The 16960-nt window shown below is 45.2% G+C and overlaps 1 protein-coding gene and 1 long non-coding RNA gene across 2 annotated transcripts in view; one reads left to right on the top strand and one right to left on the bottom strand.

Annotated features, from left to right (window-relative positions):
* The window catches only part of LOC124276719 (tuberin-like), a 141628-nt gene that overhangs the window by 11997 nt on the left and 112671 nt on the right, over nucleotides 1-16960 (top strand). Inside the window, exons 7-8 of the mRNA XM_046712362.1 lie at nucleotides 426-480; nucleotides 14665-14790. Coding sequence (XP_046568318.1) covers nucleotides 426-480; nucleotides 14665-14790 — 181 coding nt within the window. The remainder of the gene's footprint in view (nucleotides 1-425; nucleotides 481-14664; nucleotides 14791-16960) is intronic.
* Nucleotides 1411-6341, bottom strand: LOC124276734. Its single transcript, XR_006898639.1, has 3 exons — nucleotides 6257-6341; nucleotides 5383-5384; nucleotides 1411-1444 (listed from the first exon to the last, which is right to left on the bottom strand). It is a non-coding gene; the product is annotated as an uncharacterized LOC124276734 (long non-coding RNA).

The raw sequence follows: 16960 nt of genomic DNA, 5'->3' as shown, positions 1-16960 counted from the left end.
TAGTTGCCACTTGTATTCCTTTATCCGTCATCAATCCTCCAAGGTGCCATACAGATGCTGGTGAAAAAGATTGCCATGTTTGTCACGTATGCTGTTGTCCCAGAGGTCTAAGAGTTATTTAATTCAAGCTGACTCAGCAGCCATGCTTACTCAACACTTTTAGTCATGTAAGGTCATGTAACTGACATGACCGAGGACTCATGCTTTGTGCAGGTCAGGTGTTTAAAGTTGCAAGTCACTTTTTGTGTTGAAAAAGAAACAAAATGCTTAGTATGAGGCACAAAAAGTATTAAAATTTGATTTAGCATAATATTAATAATATTTTCATATCAATGAATATATCATTCACATATATCATTACCACACTGAAGATTTGTTTACAAGATAGATCACAACAATTTTACTTTTGTAAATCTTGATTCCAGACAGACCTGTATGATTCCCAACAGCACTCGTCTTGATGAAGAACATAATCTAAAGGTACTGTCTTGTTTGAGCAAAGATTTGTCTGGGATGTTTAACATGTCTTGGCATGTGGAAAGTACTGCGCTGTCCAACATTTAGAGTCTTTGGAAAAGTCCTTATGAACTATGTATTAAAGTGAATACATGACACATTTTATGGATAACAACTTCTTATTTATTCTTTACACGATGTTTCAGACCTAATTCTTGCTCCTTCATCAGGCGAATGACCTGATGAAGGAGCAAGAATTAGCTCTGAAATGTCCTGTAAAGAATAAATAAGAAGTTGTTATCCATAAAATGTGTCATGTATTCCTGTTCATCTTCTAAATGCCTTTCAAAACCTTCATATGTTGTAAATTACGTAGTCAAGGGACAACAGAGCACTTTTCTGTAGTTTTTTTACAGTTTTATTCCCAAGAGTTTATAATCCCCAATATATACAAATATATTTACAGAAATTATGATGTGTCCAATTATGACACAATATGTGTCTCCAAATATTGACACTATAAGAGAGTGTCCAGATATGACACTATAAGAGTGTGTCCAAATATGACACTGTTTAATGGCGTGTTCACAAATATGAACTTTACAAAGGCGTGTCCAAATACGACACTACACAAAGGAGACACCAAATGTGTGATCTCTAATGCGTTCAATGAATTCTTCAATAACTATCAAATTTCAAGTTTCTCAAATAATGTCTACAAATTAGACACACAATATTCAAAAGTTACTTCAAATTCATATATCAGAAAGACACACAAGGAGACGGTCACCAAAGTATGACTGCTCTCATACAAGTCAAGAACCGAAGTGTAGCAACCACGTGCTAATCTGCACGGGATGCAGCAGCAAAAATGTCAATTTCAAAGGCGCGTTCGCTCGAACGTTTTAGAATGTCCATGAATGGGAGGTGTTCGGGCGAGTCCTTCTGTCCAATATGTATTTAAGTACTGTCAGAAATAGAAAAAAAACTATTTTTCCTTATCCTGACTCATGATAATTATGCTTGTCTCCTTCCTCTTGCGAATGATAGTGGAACACTTGAAATCCCTTGAAGTTCCCTTTTAAAAAAAGCGGACGTAAAATCACTCACTCAAGAGTAGCGTCTCTTTCCTTCCTTTGGCGCCCAAATGGTCACATGATCGGCCATATTTGTCACTCTCTCCTTCTTCGCCCTTGAAGACGGTTGTGAGAGCACCTGGGTCCCTATATGACACATATCCTTTTATATTTTCGGACCTTACATCCAAATTATTGCTGTATATGTTTTTTAGGATTATATTCTACATTACGGTTGGAAATTTGATTTAAATTTTCCGGTGTTTGACATGTGTTTTCTTCATGTTTACATTTGATGAAAACTTGTATTCGTTGCAGGTACCGAGTGTTTGCGGCTGACCCTCATTTATTATGTCCTGATTGCACTGTTTCATGTTCTGTCAGCTCTCGCTGTATGTCTTGTGTAAATTTAAATTTGGTTGAATTTAATAATTACCTTTATTCCATCCATAGACGTGCTAAGGACTGGGTACGTAGGTATTCACAAGTCATATCTAAATCGAGTGATTGCGCTGATAACCGTGTGTTAACCACTGCTGCAGATATTCCTAATTCTAGTGAATTGCTGAACGTTTCTCAGGAGCAGGTCGATGTACCAGGGGTGAATGCCGGAGGCCATAAGAGATCATCGTCTACTTAGCTGACCTCATCGCAGATGAAGAAGGCAAATCTTCATCTTCGCAGAAGAAGAAGGCTACTACCATGAAGACTTCAGCGAAATCTAAGATCAGCTCTACACAGAAGACGAGGTCTTTCTCAGCCGAGATTGTCCTACGGAAGAAACAGATGTTTATGATGATCCACCCATCCTCATACCTGAAGTCACCATCGTCAGTAAGAAGATGAAGCCTGCTTCTACAGCTACATCAACATTGGTATCAGCACAGACATTGACATAAGACCTGCTATCAACGCAGACGTCGGGTACCAGAGATAGCAGCAGCGTCAACTCTTCATGAGTGCAGCAAGCCTTAGATGACGTCTCTTCAGTATCAGATATGTCGATGATGGAACGTCGCTTTGCTCAGGAGAAGGCTGCTATGAAGACCGCTACAATGTCTACTAGCCTGCATGAAGGCTCTACAGTCTCCCCACCACATCTGGATGAAGAGGGAAGCCTGCGCGAAGGCTCATGGACACGACGATGTTCCCCATCTGAAGTAGACGCCCCGGAGAGTGCTGCTAAGAAGTCTCCACGCAGGAAGGAATCGAAGCGTTCTCCCGAACCCTACAGATGTCGCAGATATGAGTCGTCATCTCCATCAGACTCTGACGCCCATCACGAGCCTGCGCGAAGGCACTCCTACAGAGGGGGATGCTACATCCAGGAATCCACCTTCGCGAAGGCCTAGAGAATTATCTCAAACCTCCAGGAAGGATACACGATTGCATCAGGATCGCATGCCTGCTCCTTTTACAGCCCAGTTAGCAGGGTACAGCATGGTTTGATTATCTTCACGGATCATCGAGGACTTCCCCTGTCAGCAGATTTAATATTGGTTATCTGGGGACTTGCAGCGACAAGCGTGAGATGGTTTCTGCTCGCGGCAGCCGGTCGACTATAAATAGACTTCACATCGATGGCAGTCCCAGTACATCATAGCTTTTTGCTGACCTAGAGATGACGTATTATGCATCATCGCTGCACAATGTTCGGATTCTGGTGACAACATCTTCATTACATATTACCGGAAGATTAATGAGACAAACTTCAAGCCATGATTCCAGAATCGATCATCTCTCTGCTTCCATGTCGGACATGGCAAGGGCTCCTAGATCAACGTACGTGCAACGTACGACATGATTGCAGTAGATGGCTAGTAATCTCCTAATCGGAGTTGGAACCAAAACAGGATCTTCAATTTCTGGGAATATGGCTCATCACACCACAGAATCACACGGTCATCCCAGAGGATCGTTGGGTCAAGATACAACATATGATATCTCAAGCAATGCTCTCTCTGTTGACACTACGTGCTTGGCAAAGCATGCTTAGTCTACTCACCCTCAGCTCAAGACATGACTCGCAGAGGGAGATTACAGCTGCGCCCACTACAATATTTGTGAACGCCCATGTCGACAGTCTGGATCCGCTGATACTACCGGACAGCCTGAGACCATACCTCCTATGGTGGACTCAGAAGTCAAATGTTTGCGGAGGAACCTTTTTGTCACAGCCGGCTTGCAAAACTCATCTCTACATGGATACATCACTACAAGGATGGGGTGCTCACCTCGACAACGAAGTGGCAGCAGGAAAGTGGTCGAGTCAGGATCAATTCTGCACATCAGCCTGTTGGAGATGAAAGCAGTGATCAACGCTTTACAACACTTTTCCAGCGTACTAAGGAACGCAAGGCTCACGGTCCACACGGACAACTCCACAGTAGCGTTCTACATCAACAAACAAGGATCAACAAGGTCAACAAGTCTGCTAAAACTCAGCTTTCTCCTGTTCAGCATCATCGATGACCTGAACATCTACATAAAGGCATGTCACATTCCAGGAGTAAAGAATGTCATAGCAGACGCCCTATCTCGTCCACTACAACCATCCCTGACGGAATGGATGTTACATCCAGAAGTGTTCTGGTTCGTCATACAGACAGTAGGATCTCCGCTGATAGACCTGTTTGCAACAAAGTTCAACAAACAACTACCAACATTCGTCTCACAGATTCTGGATCCTCAGGCATGGGCAACAGATGCTTTAAGCATCTCATGGGAAGGACTAACGCTTACGCGTTTCCACCTCCAGCACTATTACCACAAGTAATACAGAAACTCAAGCAGACGACAACGTTGCAACTGATTTGGGTCTTGCTCTATTGGCCAGCGAGGGTATGGTTTCCCGTCTTCATACATGAACTCGGAAGTCCAACCCTGAAACTACCAGAGTGGTCGAACCTGCTCGTCCATCCACACACCAAGCAAGCTCACAGGAATCCGGCATTGTTCCAGCTACACGCGTGGAGCATATCTAAGCTTGCCTGAAGACTAGAGGGTACTCTGCCAGAGCAGCGAAAGCAGTGACACTATCTCTACGCAGATCAACTCGCAACTTGTACAATGACAAGTGGCAGAGATTTGAACAGTATGCAACGAGGAAAGGCTTTACAGTGGTAAAAGCAACCCATCCTCAAGTAGCGGAATACCTGTGTCATCTGCGACAGACGAGATCTTAAAAGGTTCAACACTCTCAACTTACTTAGCTGCCCTCGGTACAGTTATCACCATGAAAACGGGTATCAAGCTGACCAAAGTACCAGAGATTCAGGCACTACTACGCTCGTTCAAGTTGGAAGACCCTGCCTGGGATCTCAACATAGTATTACAACATCTCACCAGTGATGCCCACGAGCCTCTAGAATGGACATCCTTTGAACTACTAACTCAGAAAACGCTGTTCCTGATCGCCCTAGCAACAGCTGCAAGGATGTCAGAATTACATGCTCTGGACTTTGAACGAACACGATTTGAATCAAGACATTGTGACATCGTACATCTTGGACTGAGATGGGATTTTATCGCCAAGAACCAACTGCCTGGTCAGCCTGACAGACATTTCCACATCCCAGCACTATCTACAGTCCTTGGGCCACAGGATACGCAGGATCTATCCTTATGCCCAGTCAGAGCACTTAAAGTCAACTTACAGAGAACTAAAACAAGGAGACGAAAATTCAAGCGCCTATTTATCCTCTTATCCACCGCGACGCCCACGGAAGTCTCTCGGACAATGATACCAATCTGGATGAGAGCCGTTAAAGCAGCAGGACATGAGCCTCCACGAGCCTCCAATCCACATGAAGTCAGAGCCCTGGCGTCAACACTTGCTCTGCATGGAAACTGCTCGATTACAACTATAATGGAGGGCTGCTTTTGGAGATTGAACACGGTGTTTGCCAACCACTATCTCAGAGACATTGCCACCGAAGACGTCTCAGGCATTCACCAGTTTGGGCCACTTGTTGTAGAACAACAACTAACGGTTCCACAAAGGCGCTGAGTAAATCTCACCCCTTTTATCACGTGACTTGTGAAAACCAACACTTTGGAGAGCAGTGGCTTTAAGTCCATGCACACGTCTAGGACAGACTAGCATGAGTGATAGACCCTGTACTTGTATTGGACATACTTGTACATGAAGAAGGGTCGCATCTCCACTTGATGCGCGCATCAAGTGATGGAGTTGCAATAGATAACTAATGGAATAATGGAACTAATGGAAGTTGAAGAATCTTCACCAGTGTCGTCATAAGTTCCCAAGGGGGGTAGTACAGGACGTAAATATACAACCAGTGAATCCAGAAAGTGGCTTGACCCACCACCGTTTCCGACAGATTCTGCAAGCATAATTAACATGAGTCAGTATAAGGAAAAATATGTAATTTTCTGACTAAAATTGATATTTTATACTTATCCTGACTCATGAGGATAGCCCTCCCAACCTCCCCTCTTATGGCACTCTGGATTTCCCTGTAAATCTGGGTGTCGGGCTTACATATGGAGAGAGTGACAAATATGGCCGATCATGTGACCATTTAGGAGCCAAAGGGAGGAAAGGGACGCTACTCTTGGGTGAGTGATTTTACATCCGCTTTTTTAAAAGGGAACTTCAAGGGATTTCAAGTGTTCCACTATCATTCGCAAGAGGAAGGAGACAAGCATAATTATCATGAGTCTGGATAAGTATAAAATATCAATTTTAGTCAGAAAATTACGTTTTAGGCTGTTCCTCTGTATCCCTAAAATTTACACAATTGCAAATAGCATATGTCTAAATAACCCACATTGGCCTAACTGGGCAGAAAAGCATGTTTACTCATAAAATTGTGCATAACTTAGAAAAAATATGAATAGCTGCTGAAAACAATAGATCAGACTATAGATGGCAATTAGGTCGCTCAGCCAGGTATGATGATGGACTATCAATTCATCTGGCATGAAATGCTTGTGCTGCTCACAGGGGACATCTCAAAGATATTTTGTGCTTTTTCATGTATGTTGAATATGTCTCATCTATTGATTAACATCTTACGTAAAGTTTGTGTTGAGATATGTGAAAGATTATGATACCCATAGAAAAGCTTAAATCAGCCATCGTATTAAATGTCTCAAAATATATAGGTGGCATGACCACCCGAAGATTGACAGGACTGGATATTATTTGTAAATTGTTATGACATGCCGTTTACTTCCCCAGTTTGATTCCCGTAAAGGAGTATCATATCTTAGTTGCTATCTCTATCCCCCTTCCCAACCCCAACCATCGTCTGTGTGACACCCGTCCTGGTGTTGCTTTTGACACTACCCCTCCTACCTGTTTCTTTTTACGGTGACTCCATGGTAACTACATCCTTATAAAAGTTATTATTACTTTTTACGTCAACTATCGTTTATAATGAAGTTAAGTATAATTTTAAAATCGGCATATAAGAAGTGTCCTTTGTAATACAATATCATCGCTCACTAATTTGCATAAAGTCATGGTCTGTTCCAAATAAGTCGCTTTGGACTTAGGTAAAAAACACATTGCTTATTTCTTGACTAAATCTCTCCTCAGTAAAGTCAAGTTTTTCACATTTCCTATCTCCCTCCCACTGAGACTGTAGTTAGGCCTAACATAGTTTAACAGATATTTCACACTTTCATATATTAACTACATAAATCGTAGATACAAATGTGAAAAAACAGGGTTTTTTCTATTTCCGACAGTAGTTTAGTCTGCGACTGTATCAGTATTGTTATCAGTAGAAAACATTTGCAAAACTGAATCATTGAAATTAATCAAATTATTACTGAATGTGCAGATCCTCTTCAGTATTGATAAAAGAGAGTAAAACAGCCCATTAGCAATTCACCAATTCAGAATGTAACTGTTGTCTTTTTTTAGTCTTCCTCTTGCTTTGAATTGCATCTTCAGAGATACAGATAAGCTGCGTATCTGCGTAAATTATGCAAATATTTATGTGAAAACTCAAATTTTTAAACTTATCCTATCTCACAGTATGCACCTCTCTTCTTCTTCTACAACCATGTGTGGAAACGTGCTGTAGGCTAAGTTGAATCAAATCTTACTGGCCTCTGACCCACCCTGACCTCTGCCCCCACTCCGACATCAGCACCTGTCAATCATCTCCGTAAGCGTGCAGCTCGCTCAGATGATCATGTGACTACCTGTGCCTGTCATTCTCTTTCTTGTCGCTACGTTGTGTGGACGTGTGCTTGTCTCTAAGAAAGTTTGATTGTGTTTCTACAATGGGAAAATCGAATCGCAAACATTGCGATAAATGCAACTGTAACTTCTCGGCGGCAGACCCACATGCTTTATGTGTTGATTGTTTAGGACGGTGTGAGTGGTCTCAACGTTGCACTTTTTGTGCAGACCTCAACGATGATGCTTTTTCTGAATATCGCAGGGTAGCTTGTAGACGCGTGTCAGACAGGGATCGGTGTCTAAACGTTTTAAGACAGAACGCTGTAAGAAAACTGCAGTCCGACGTTCGAAGTCCCCGTCACCTGCTGAAGATTTCCAAGGGGAGGCGTCGGATTCTTACCTCAGTGAAAATTTACATCAACTTTTCCGGCCGCATGCGTCTAGCCCCATCATTTTAGAAGACTCTTCACCACCTAGGGTTGTCATGTTGTCTACGTCTTCTCTTCAAACCCGTCCCTCTTCGGTGATACCTATTCCTAAGTGCACTTCTGTTCCTGAGGTGGGGGTTTCTCGTGCGGCGCTTGGTGTGATTACATCTCAAGTAACGCTTCCTTGCAGTGCTGCGCTTTCCAGTTCGGCGCCTTGTGTGCCTCTGGTTCGGGGCTTCCTCCCGGTGTTGCCGGTTCGGCGCTTCCTCCCGGTGCTCCCAGTTCGGCGCTTACACATGCTGGCTTTGGTTCGGCGCTTGCTCCCGATGTTCCCGTTCCGGCGCTTTATCCCGGTGCTCCCGGTTCAGCGCTTAATCCCGGTGCCCCCGGTTCAGCGCTTATTCATGGAGGCTTTGGTTTGGCGCTTACTCACAGTATTCCCGGTTCGACGCTTGCTCCCGTGGCTCCTGGTTTGGCGCTTACTCACGGGGTTCGTGCTTCAGCGCTTACTCATAGTTTACTGGCTTCAAGGTTGACTCATGGGGCATTTGGTTCGACGCTTCCTCAGGGTTCAGCGCTCACCTCTCATGTGTCTAGTTCGGTGCTGGGTCCACTCAGCTCAGCTTTTGCTTCCAATGCCAGGGACCCTACGGGTTCATCGTTGCCTTATGGGGGGTGTGCCTCAGTCAGCTGGATGTCCGTCTGCTCGTCATCCGTTTCGTCGGTTCCTCCTACAACGGGATCGGTGGTGAGACCTATTTTACTGGAATCCGGTGTCGGAGGTTTCAACTTCTCAACCTGTGGATTTTGACGCCATTGTGCTAGCGGTAGCATCAGCATTACGGCATCAGGCGCCAGCAACTTCCGCTGCTGTTCAGTCATCGGGTTCTTCGACCAATCCAGTTCCACTTTTAGAGGAAGTTCGTCGTTCAGCGACGCCATCTCCTTCTTCTGATGGTACGGCACTGTCGGATGGTAGCATGGATGCTGTTGACACACCTCAACTACTCATCTGGATTGCCGATAGCCTCCGTTTACAGCGTAGTAGTTCTTCGGCGGATTTATTATCCTGTTTTGATATGAAGCCAGGTGATTTCGGTTCCATCACGTTCCCCGCCTCGACTGTGTATTACTCAATTGGCAGCATCTCTGGATGAGGCTTTTGGTAACCTGAGGAAGGTTAAGGATGGGTTCGCGGCTCCACGCTTGAATTTGGCATCTGCTCATGTGCATGGTTTCTTTACGCTGATCGTCTCCCCTCCGGTGGATGATGATATTACTTTGCTGGGAACTAAACAGAAAGCCTACTCGCCGTGCCTGGTGGAGGATCGTGAGCTTTAGCATCTGGATGGTGTCATAAGGAAGATTATGGCGCCACTCAACATGGTGTTGACGACTACTGAAGCGGTGGCTATGCCGGTTGCACATGCTACGTCCCATCAACAAGCGTATATTCCAGCGACTATGGTCTTATTGCAAGAGCAATTTCAGACCATTCTCGATCAGTTGGCTCACTTCTTTTCGTATGTCACAGCTGTGTGTCGCAGGAGGCCTTTGCACTTATCCTCATGGGAGGATAGGTTCCGTACTGATCTCTTTCGGCAGCCGTGGTCTGGCAGGTCTCTTTTCAACGGGGCGATTAGAGATGTCGCCAACAGAGTTGGTCAAGATGCTCATTTACAAGTGTCAGTGGAATTGTTGAAATTCCAACGTTTGCAGGTGGAGGAATCGTTGCGTCGGCGACGACCAGCCCAGTATGTTCCTGTCAATCCGGACCTGCGTGCGGGTTCTACTGCTTCCTTTCGTGGCAAGGGATCCTTTGGCAGAGGACGGTCCAGCCATCAACATCGGGCATTCACAACCAGCTTCCACTGACGACCAGTCCACTTCGCAAAGGCCTGACAAACAGTGACCTGATGACATTAGAACACGACTGGGTTCTTCCACCTCCAGTTGTGCCCTTTCTGACTTCGCCAGTAGACGGCCGGCTTGGGACCTATGCTCCCAACTGGATCATCTTGAGAGACCCTTACGTCCTCTCCATGTTATCCACGGGGTTTCAGCTGCCAATCATCGGGGATCCTCCTCTCACTTTACTTCCGGATCGCAGAATGTATCCCGCTCAGCAGACGGCTGTTCTTCGATCCACAATAGACACCTTACTCAAGAAACTTGCGATCGAATCCCTGGGTCAGGCTCCGACCCTCCCGGGGTTCTATTCTCCAATCTTTCTGGTCCCCAAGAAGGATTCGGACAAACTGAGGTTAATCTTCAACATGAAGATATTCAACGAGAGGTTTCTGCAGCCTCCGCCCCACTTTTCGCATGGTATTGGTGGCACTCCTTAAGACCATTATCAAGCCGGGAGACTACATGGTCAGTTTGGATGTCCAGGATGCGTACCTGCACATTCCGATCTTCCCGGCTCATTGCAAGTTCCTTCGGTTTGTCTTCGAGGGCACCCACTATCAGTGGCGTGTCCTCCCGTTTGGAATTTCTTCAGCCCCGTGGCTGTTTACACGGGTAACGAAGCCTATCACCAGTTTCCTTCACCGCAAGGGAATAGTGTTTAGAGGCTTACATTGATGACTGCATTCAGTCGCAGACCAATCATGCCCTTCTGCTTCGCCACATGCAGTTTGCGGTACAGCTTCTTCGCCAATTAGGCTGGTTAATCAATCTGCAGAAATCGGAACTAGTCCCTTCACGCCGTCTTCAATTCATTGGAGCAGTGTTCGACACAGAGGTCAACAAACTCTTTGTCCCGAGGGATCGTTTCTGCAAGATACAGCAATTGGTCTCTCTGGCACTGGCGCAACCCAGGACTCTTCATCAGTGGCAGGAGCTCCTGGGCCTCTTGACCCAGCTCAGGTGGTGACCCTCAGGGGTCAACTACAACTTGTTCTTGCAGTTTTTCTAGAGTTACATCAGAGTGGGAGATTTGTTCTTGATCACTCTACCTCTGGAGCTCCATCCCCACCTGTGGAAGAATGAATGGACGGAGTTTGTTTAGGGCCGTTTGTTCCGCCTCACCACCTGTATGGGGAGCTCATCACTTCGGGTGGGGAGCTCATCTTCTCAATCAACAAGTGGCAGGGCTGTGGTCTCTCATCGATCGCGCCTGTCACATCAACGTTCTGGAGTTCAAGGCGGTGATTCTTGCAATCAGTCACTGGCAGGATGTCCTACGAGCAACTTCCCTCATGATCCGATCGGACAACGCAGCGGTGGTTTGGCATATCAACAGAATGGGGTCCACGGGGTCTACTCAACTGCTACAGTGGACCAAACAGTTCTTCGATCTGGTGGACTCTCTCAACATCTTAGTCCGAGCCAACCACATTCAGGGGGTGAAGAATGTCATCGCAGATTCTCTGTCCCGGCCGAGTCGTCCCTCTCCAACGGAATGGAGATGACATCCTCAGGTGTTCCAGACCCTTTGTCTTCCGTTGACGACTCCGACAGTAGATCTCTTCGCCACCCGATTCAACCATCAGCTGCCTCGGTTTGTGTCACTGAGCCCGGACCCTCTGGCTTGGGACCTCGATGTTCTAGCCATTCCGTGGGAGGACCTGAACGCTTATGCGTTTCCGCCAGTGGCCCTTCTTCCTTGCATATTAGTGAAACTGCACGCAACTCAGAGGATAACTCTGCTTTTAGTCGCGCCCTCTTGGCCGGCCAGATGTTGGTTCGTAAACCTTCAAGACCTAGCCGAACCAGATCCCGTACCACTTCCCGTTCGACCCGATCTCCTGATACATCCGCACTCCGACCAGCTACATTGGTCCCCGTTGACGCTCCATCTGCACGCTTGGCGCATCTACATCGGTCGTTAATGGCAAAGGGCTATTATAAACGGGTGGCTACTGCCATTTCCACAGCGCATCATACTTCTACGAGGTCACTCTACGATGACAAATGGAAGAATTTTGAAGCGTATTGCAGGAAGAAGGGCGTCTCATCCCCCACTACGGCCTCCCCGCAGATGGTGGCAGAGTACCTTCAACATCTACGAACCTCCAGAAAACTCAAAGGTTCTACACTATCTACCTACCTGGCTGCTCTTAACACCATTATTGCAGCGGCCTCAGGTGTGAAGGTGTCCACTGTCCCTGAACTCCAGTCTCTCCTCCGGTCTTACAAACTGGCTGACCAATCTCGGAAGTTCCGGCCTCCAGCTTGGGATCTTTCCATTGTACTTGCTCATCTCACGTCAGCTGATTACGAACCTTTGGAGGAGAAAGATTTTGAACATGTCTCCTTTAAGACCTTCTTTCTCTTGGCCTTGGCTACAGCTGCCCGTATTTCCGAGTTGCATGCTCTTGATGTTTCTCGGGTGCGGTTTGAAAGGTCTAGACATGCGCGAGTTTTCCTTGGTTTGCGATGGGATTTTCTCGCCAAGAATCAGTTACCAGGACAGCCAGATCGCACATTCACGATTCCGCCGTTGTCCGCTATCTTGGGCCAAGATGACACTGAGGATCTGTCCTTATGCCCGGGTGCGTGCATTAAGGATTTACCTAGCTGCCTCACAGGATCTTCGCAGAGAGATTGTTCATTCCATTGTCTACTGCCTCCACCTCGGAAGTCTCCCATACTACCTTGGCGTTTTGGATGTGAACTACGATCCTGCGCGCTTATGCCTTTTCTGACCTACCTCCGCTGTCGACAGCGAAGCCTCATGAGACTCGAGCTCTTGCCTCCACCATGGCTCTTCACAGAAATTGTTCCCTGCAGTCCATCATGGAGGGCTGTTTTTGGAGATCCGATACGGTGTTTGCTTCACACTACCTGAGGGACCTATCGGTTACAGACGTGGAAGGTCTACATCAATTCGGCCCCTTGGTCCTGGTGCAGCAATTGTCATCGGCCCGTGGTCACAGATAAAGCAATCCTTCTTTGGTCGGTGTTGCTCTGTACATAATAAAAGATATCCATGTTATCAATGTCTTGGTACTTTTTTCCATTGGGATTAGATTATTCTCACCTATGGGAATAGGGCGTGTCTGCACTGTCATAAGTTATGACTTAATAGACTGTGAGGCCAGACTTGTGCTACATGCAGAGATGATCGACACTCCGCTTACTGACCTCTACTTTCCGAGCAATTACATCAGTAAAGTGTTGATTTCCGATTACCTACATAGTTTTGAAGCGTTCTGCTCCTAAGTCCTTTCTCACCTTGGTAAGTTAGGGAGATTGGTACTGAACGTTAAACTAGTTGAGCAACCGAGCTATTCCCTCTTTCACCGCCTTCCAGCGTGTGTCTGTGGGGGGTAGTTTCGAAGCAGGGACTGGTCAGATTAAGGTTTTCAACTTTAATTCACTGGGGTCACCTGATAAATCGCGTGGGGCGGCGGGGCCTACTTGCCAAACTGCGTCCTTTTGCTTGTCAAAATTTGCGGCTGAAAACCACATTAATTCGGGAGCCCTCACTCCCTAGAGTTTTTGTGCTGTGTAAGCCAAGGGGTTACAAGAAACCCATCTCAAGTTTGGAGTCTGCATATCGGGAGTTGGTGCTTTCTCCTGGCCTCCTTGGGGTTATGCGTCTTCCCGGTTGTACGTATTGATGGGGTAATCTGCAGCCCTCCTACCAACCGTGGGATTGTGCATACCCAGAGATGGGATAAGTTTAAAAATTTATAAATTTTATAATAAATTGTATATTTATATACTTTTCCTATCTCACGCGATGGATACCCACCCGACCTGCCCCACATCACAGATTACTGGAAGCTCCAAGACGAGAATGACAGGCACAGGTAGTCACATGATCATCTGAGCGAGCTGCACGCTTACGGAGATGATTGACAGGTGCTGATGTCGGAGTGGGGGCAGAGGTCAGGGCGGGTCAGAGGCCAGTAAGATTTGATTCAACTTAGCCTACAGCACGTTTCCACACATGGTCGTAGAAGAAGAAGAGAGGTGCATACCGTGAGATAGGATAAGGATATAAATATACAATTTATTATAAAATTTACAATTCCTATTAAGTCTATTGTGTACAAGTACACTTGAAGTTTTGAAAATTCGCAATAAGTTTGATGTTACATGCGTACACACAAAAGTGTCAAATCTTAGCTTGCATATCGGTGGATAGATAAAATAACTGAGGTATATTAAAAGGTTCTGTTTCAGGACATGAACTTGGCAACTTGCAGTCTTTCTTATTGTTTTCTCATATTACAGATCAAATATAAATAACAAACACTAGCATTTAAACTTTATTATATTTTAACAATTAATGAAAAATGACAAAATACTCAATTGAGTTTGAGTGAGGTGGGTACAATTTTTTTCGTTACTCAAAGGAAAATTAGGATACCCTATTGAGATGACCACAAGTGAGTACATAACTCAATGATCCCAAAAGTTATCTGCTGCTCTGGCATCTTGATCACAGTTAGGTTTTGCTAGCTCTGAGATGTCCCACCAACCTTTTTGTTTTGCATGTGTATAGTGGAAGGATAAATAATGACTTCCAGACTATCTGTTTGCCCAGAGAAAATACAAGTTGTGACATATATTCCATATATATTTCCAGTTGTGTCTGGCTGTTCTTGATTCGGTGGTCAGCTACAGCTATCTACCCACCTCAGCTCTCTACCACTTTGTAGCTGCTCTGTGCCACATGGTCAACAAACCCAAGTTCTGTGATGACAGCTGGGAGGTAAATACAGATCATCCTTGGCTTCAACCAAATACATCACACAGGGGTAGCATTAGGGAACAAGGGAGAGAGTAGACAGGCTTAGATGAAGTACACAGTACACATTAGGGCTAGATCTGTCACAGTGCTGTAAGGGATGGGGTGTGGTTAGATCTGTCACAGTGCACCACTGTAAGGGATGGGTGTGGCTAGATCTGTCACAGTGCTGTATAATGTGTGTGACAGGATGCGATAGACATTTTACATGTATGCCACCACGAATGCTTGTATACTGCTTCACATGCATGTCAAATGAAACTGCTTTCATTCATGCAGTGAGTTTGATTAATGATTTTAGCAACAAAATTACCCACAGAAGAGTTCAGGAAATCACAGGAACTGGTGGGAATCCTATCCGATAATGTGTCAAATACATAGTATGAAGATGAAGGCGAAAGTGGAAAATAAATGCATACAAGCCATGGCAATGATGGCACAGCTCTATGCTGGTTCAAGTCTTATCTGTCGTCCCGTCACCAGCATGTACTGATAGAGGATCATTACTCTTATCCAGCTCATTTATTTTGTGGTGTCCCACAAGGATCGGTCTTAGGTCCGGTCTTGTTCAGTCTTTACATCAAAGATCTTGGGAAAATCATGGAAGCCCACCATGTTGATCGCCATCACTTGCTGATGATTCCTAAAATGTACAAAGTCTTCTTACCCACTATGGATAAAGCAACACCCGCCTTGAACGACCTACAACAGTGCTGTGAGGAAACAAAGAGCTGGATGTTTGACTACATGCTGAAATTGAACAGCTCTAAAGACAGAGTGCATTCTACTGGGTCCTGCAAAAGCGTTGCTCCCAGTGCTCATTTAATGCTCTTGATTTTGATGGAGAAAGTATTCCATTCTCACAGAAAGTAATAGATCTTGGTGTCATCCTTGACTCTGACCTCTCTTTGGATGATCACATACCACATCTCTCTAGGATCTGTTTTGCAGCTCTACGCATAATATCAGTTCCATTAGGCAATACCTGACTATAGATTCGGCAAATACTCTCACCTTATGCCATGTAATGACCTGCCTGGACTATTGTAACTCTCTCCTAGCCGGTGCAAACAAATCACAAATCCAGAGACTTCAACGAATCCAAAATGCTGCGGCACGTGTCGTGACTAGATCGAAGAAGTTTGACCACAGCTCTCCCATTCTTCAATCTCTTCATTGGCTTCCAATCGAGAACCGGATCCGCTTTAAACTCCTCTGCCTCACCTACCGCTGCCTGTCTGGATGAGCTCCTGCTTATCTCTCCAATCTTCTTATGCCATAAAACCAGCTAGATCCCTTCGTTCTCAGGACAAAAACCTTCTGCTTGTTCCCAGAGCAAACAGTGTTCACTACTGCAGCAGATCATTCGCCTACGCAGCTTCAACAGCCTGGAATGATCTTCCCTTCTCTCTCCGGAACACCAGTGACTTCTCTAACTGAAACTCACCTTTTCCTGATGTCTTTCCAACTTTGCTGAACTCTGAGCATACTTCAGTATGGATATATGCACGTTAGATAAGCCCTATTATTTCTATTATTATTATAATGTGTCAAATACATAGTATGAAGATGAAGGCGAAAGTGGAAAATAAATGCATACAAGCCATGTGCTATGACTGAAGGATCAAGGCTGTACTAAAAGACTTTGCAATCACATATTTGGTTTTAGGAATCTTTGTGCCGGAGGATTTTGTTAGTTGATACACTGCTTGTACTTTTTTATTCAAATGGTGCAGTGTGTGTGTACCAGGAGAGGTCATCAGTGGCGGTATATACGTAGCACTGGTGTAAGTTTGTTTCTATTCACAGGCCAAGGTTTATCATTTGAGCTTTGTATCATATGTCAGGAAACCAGTCAGTCTAAACATACCCTCTACAACCAGACAGAACTGGGCATCTAATCCATTCTGGAGGCCACCCAGTTGAAGCATAAATTGAAACATTGCAAGGTTCGGTCATCTGTAGACAGGCTTTCGTTCCTCTTCGAAGAATCACCTGACGGCAACCCTAATCTAAAATGGCACAAACTCTGTTATTTAGCATACACACATTAGGGAAAAATAAATGTAAGGCTTGCCAAGGAACAGTCCAATGATTCACAAGGCAATGAAGAGACTGGTGTTTCAGATGAAGG

Source organism: Haliotis rubra, unplaced genomic scaffold (assembly GCF_003918875.1).
Source record: "Haliotis rubra isolate DU_JTF1 unplaced genomic scaffold, ASM391887v1 Scf212, whole genome shotgun sequence".
NCBI classification, from domain to species: domain Eukaryota; kingdom Metazoa; phylum Mollusca; class Gastropoda; order Lepetellida; family Haliotidae; genus Haliotis; species Haliotis rubra.
The sequence above is the reverse complement of the archived record's forward strand: the minus strand, read 5'-3'. Positions and strand labels throughout refer to the sequence as shown.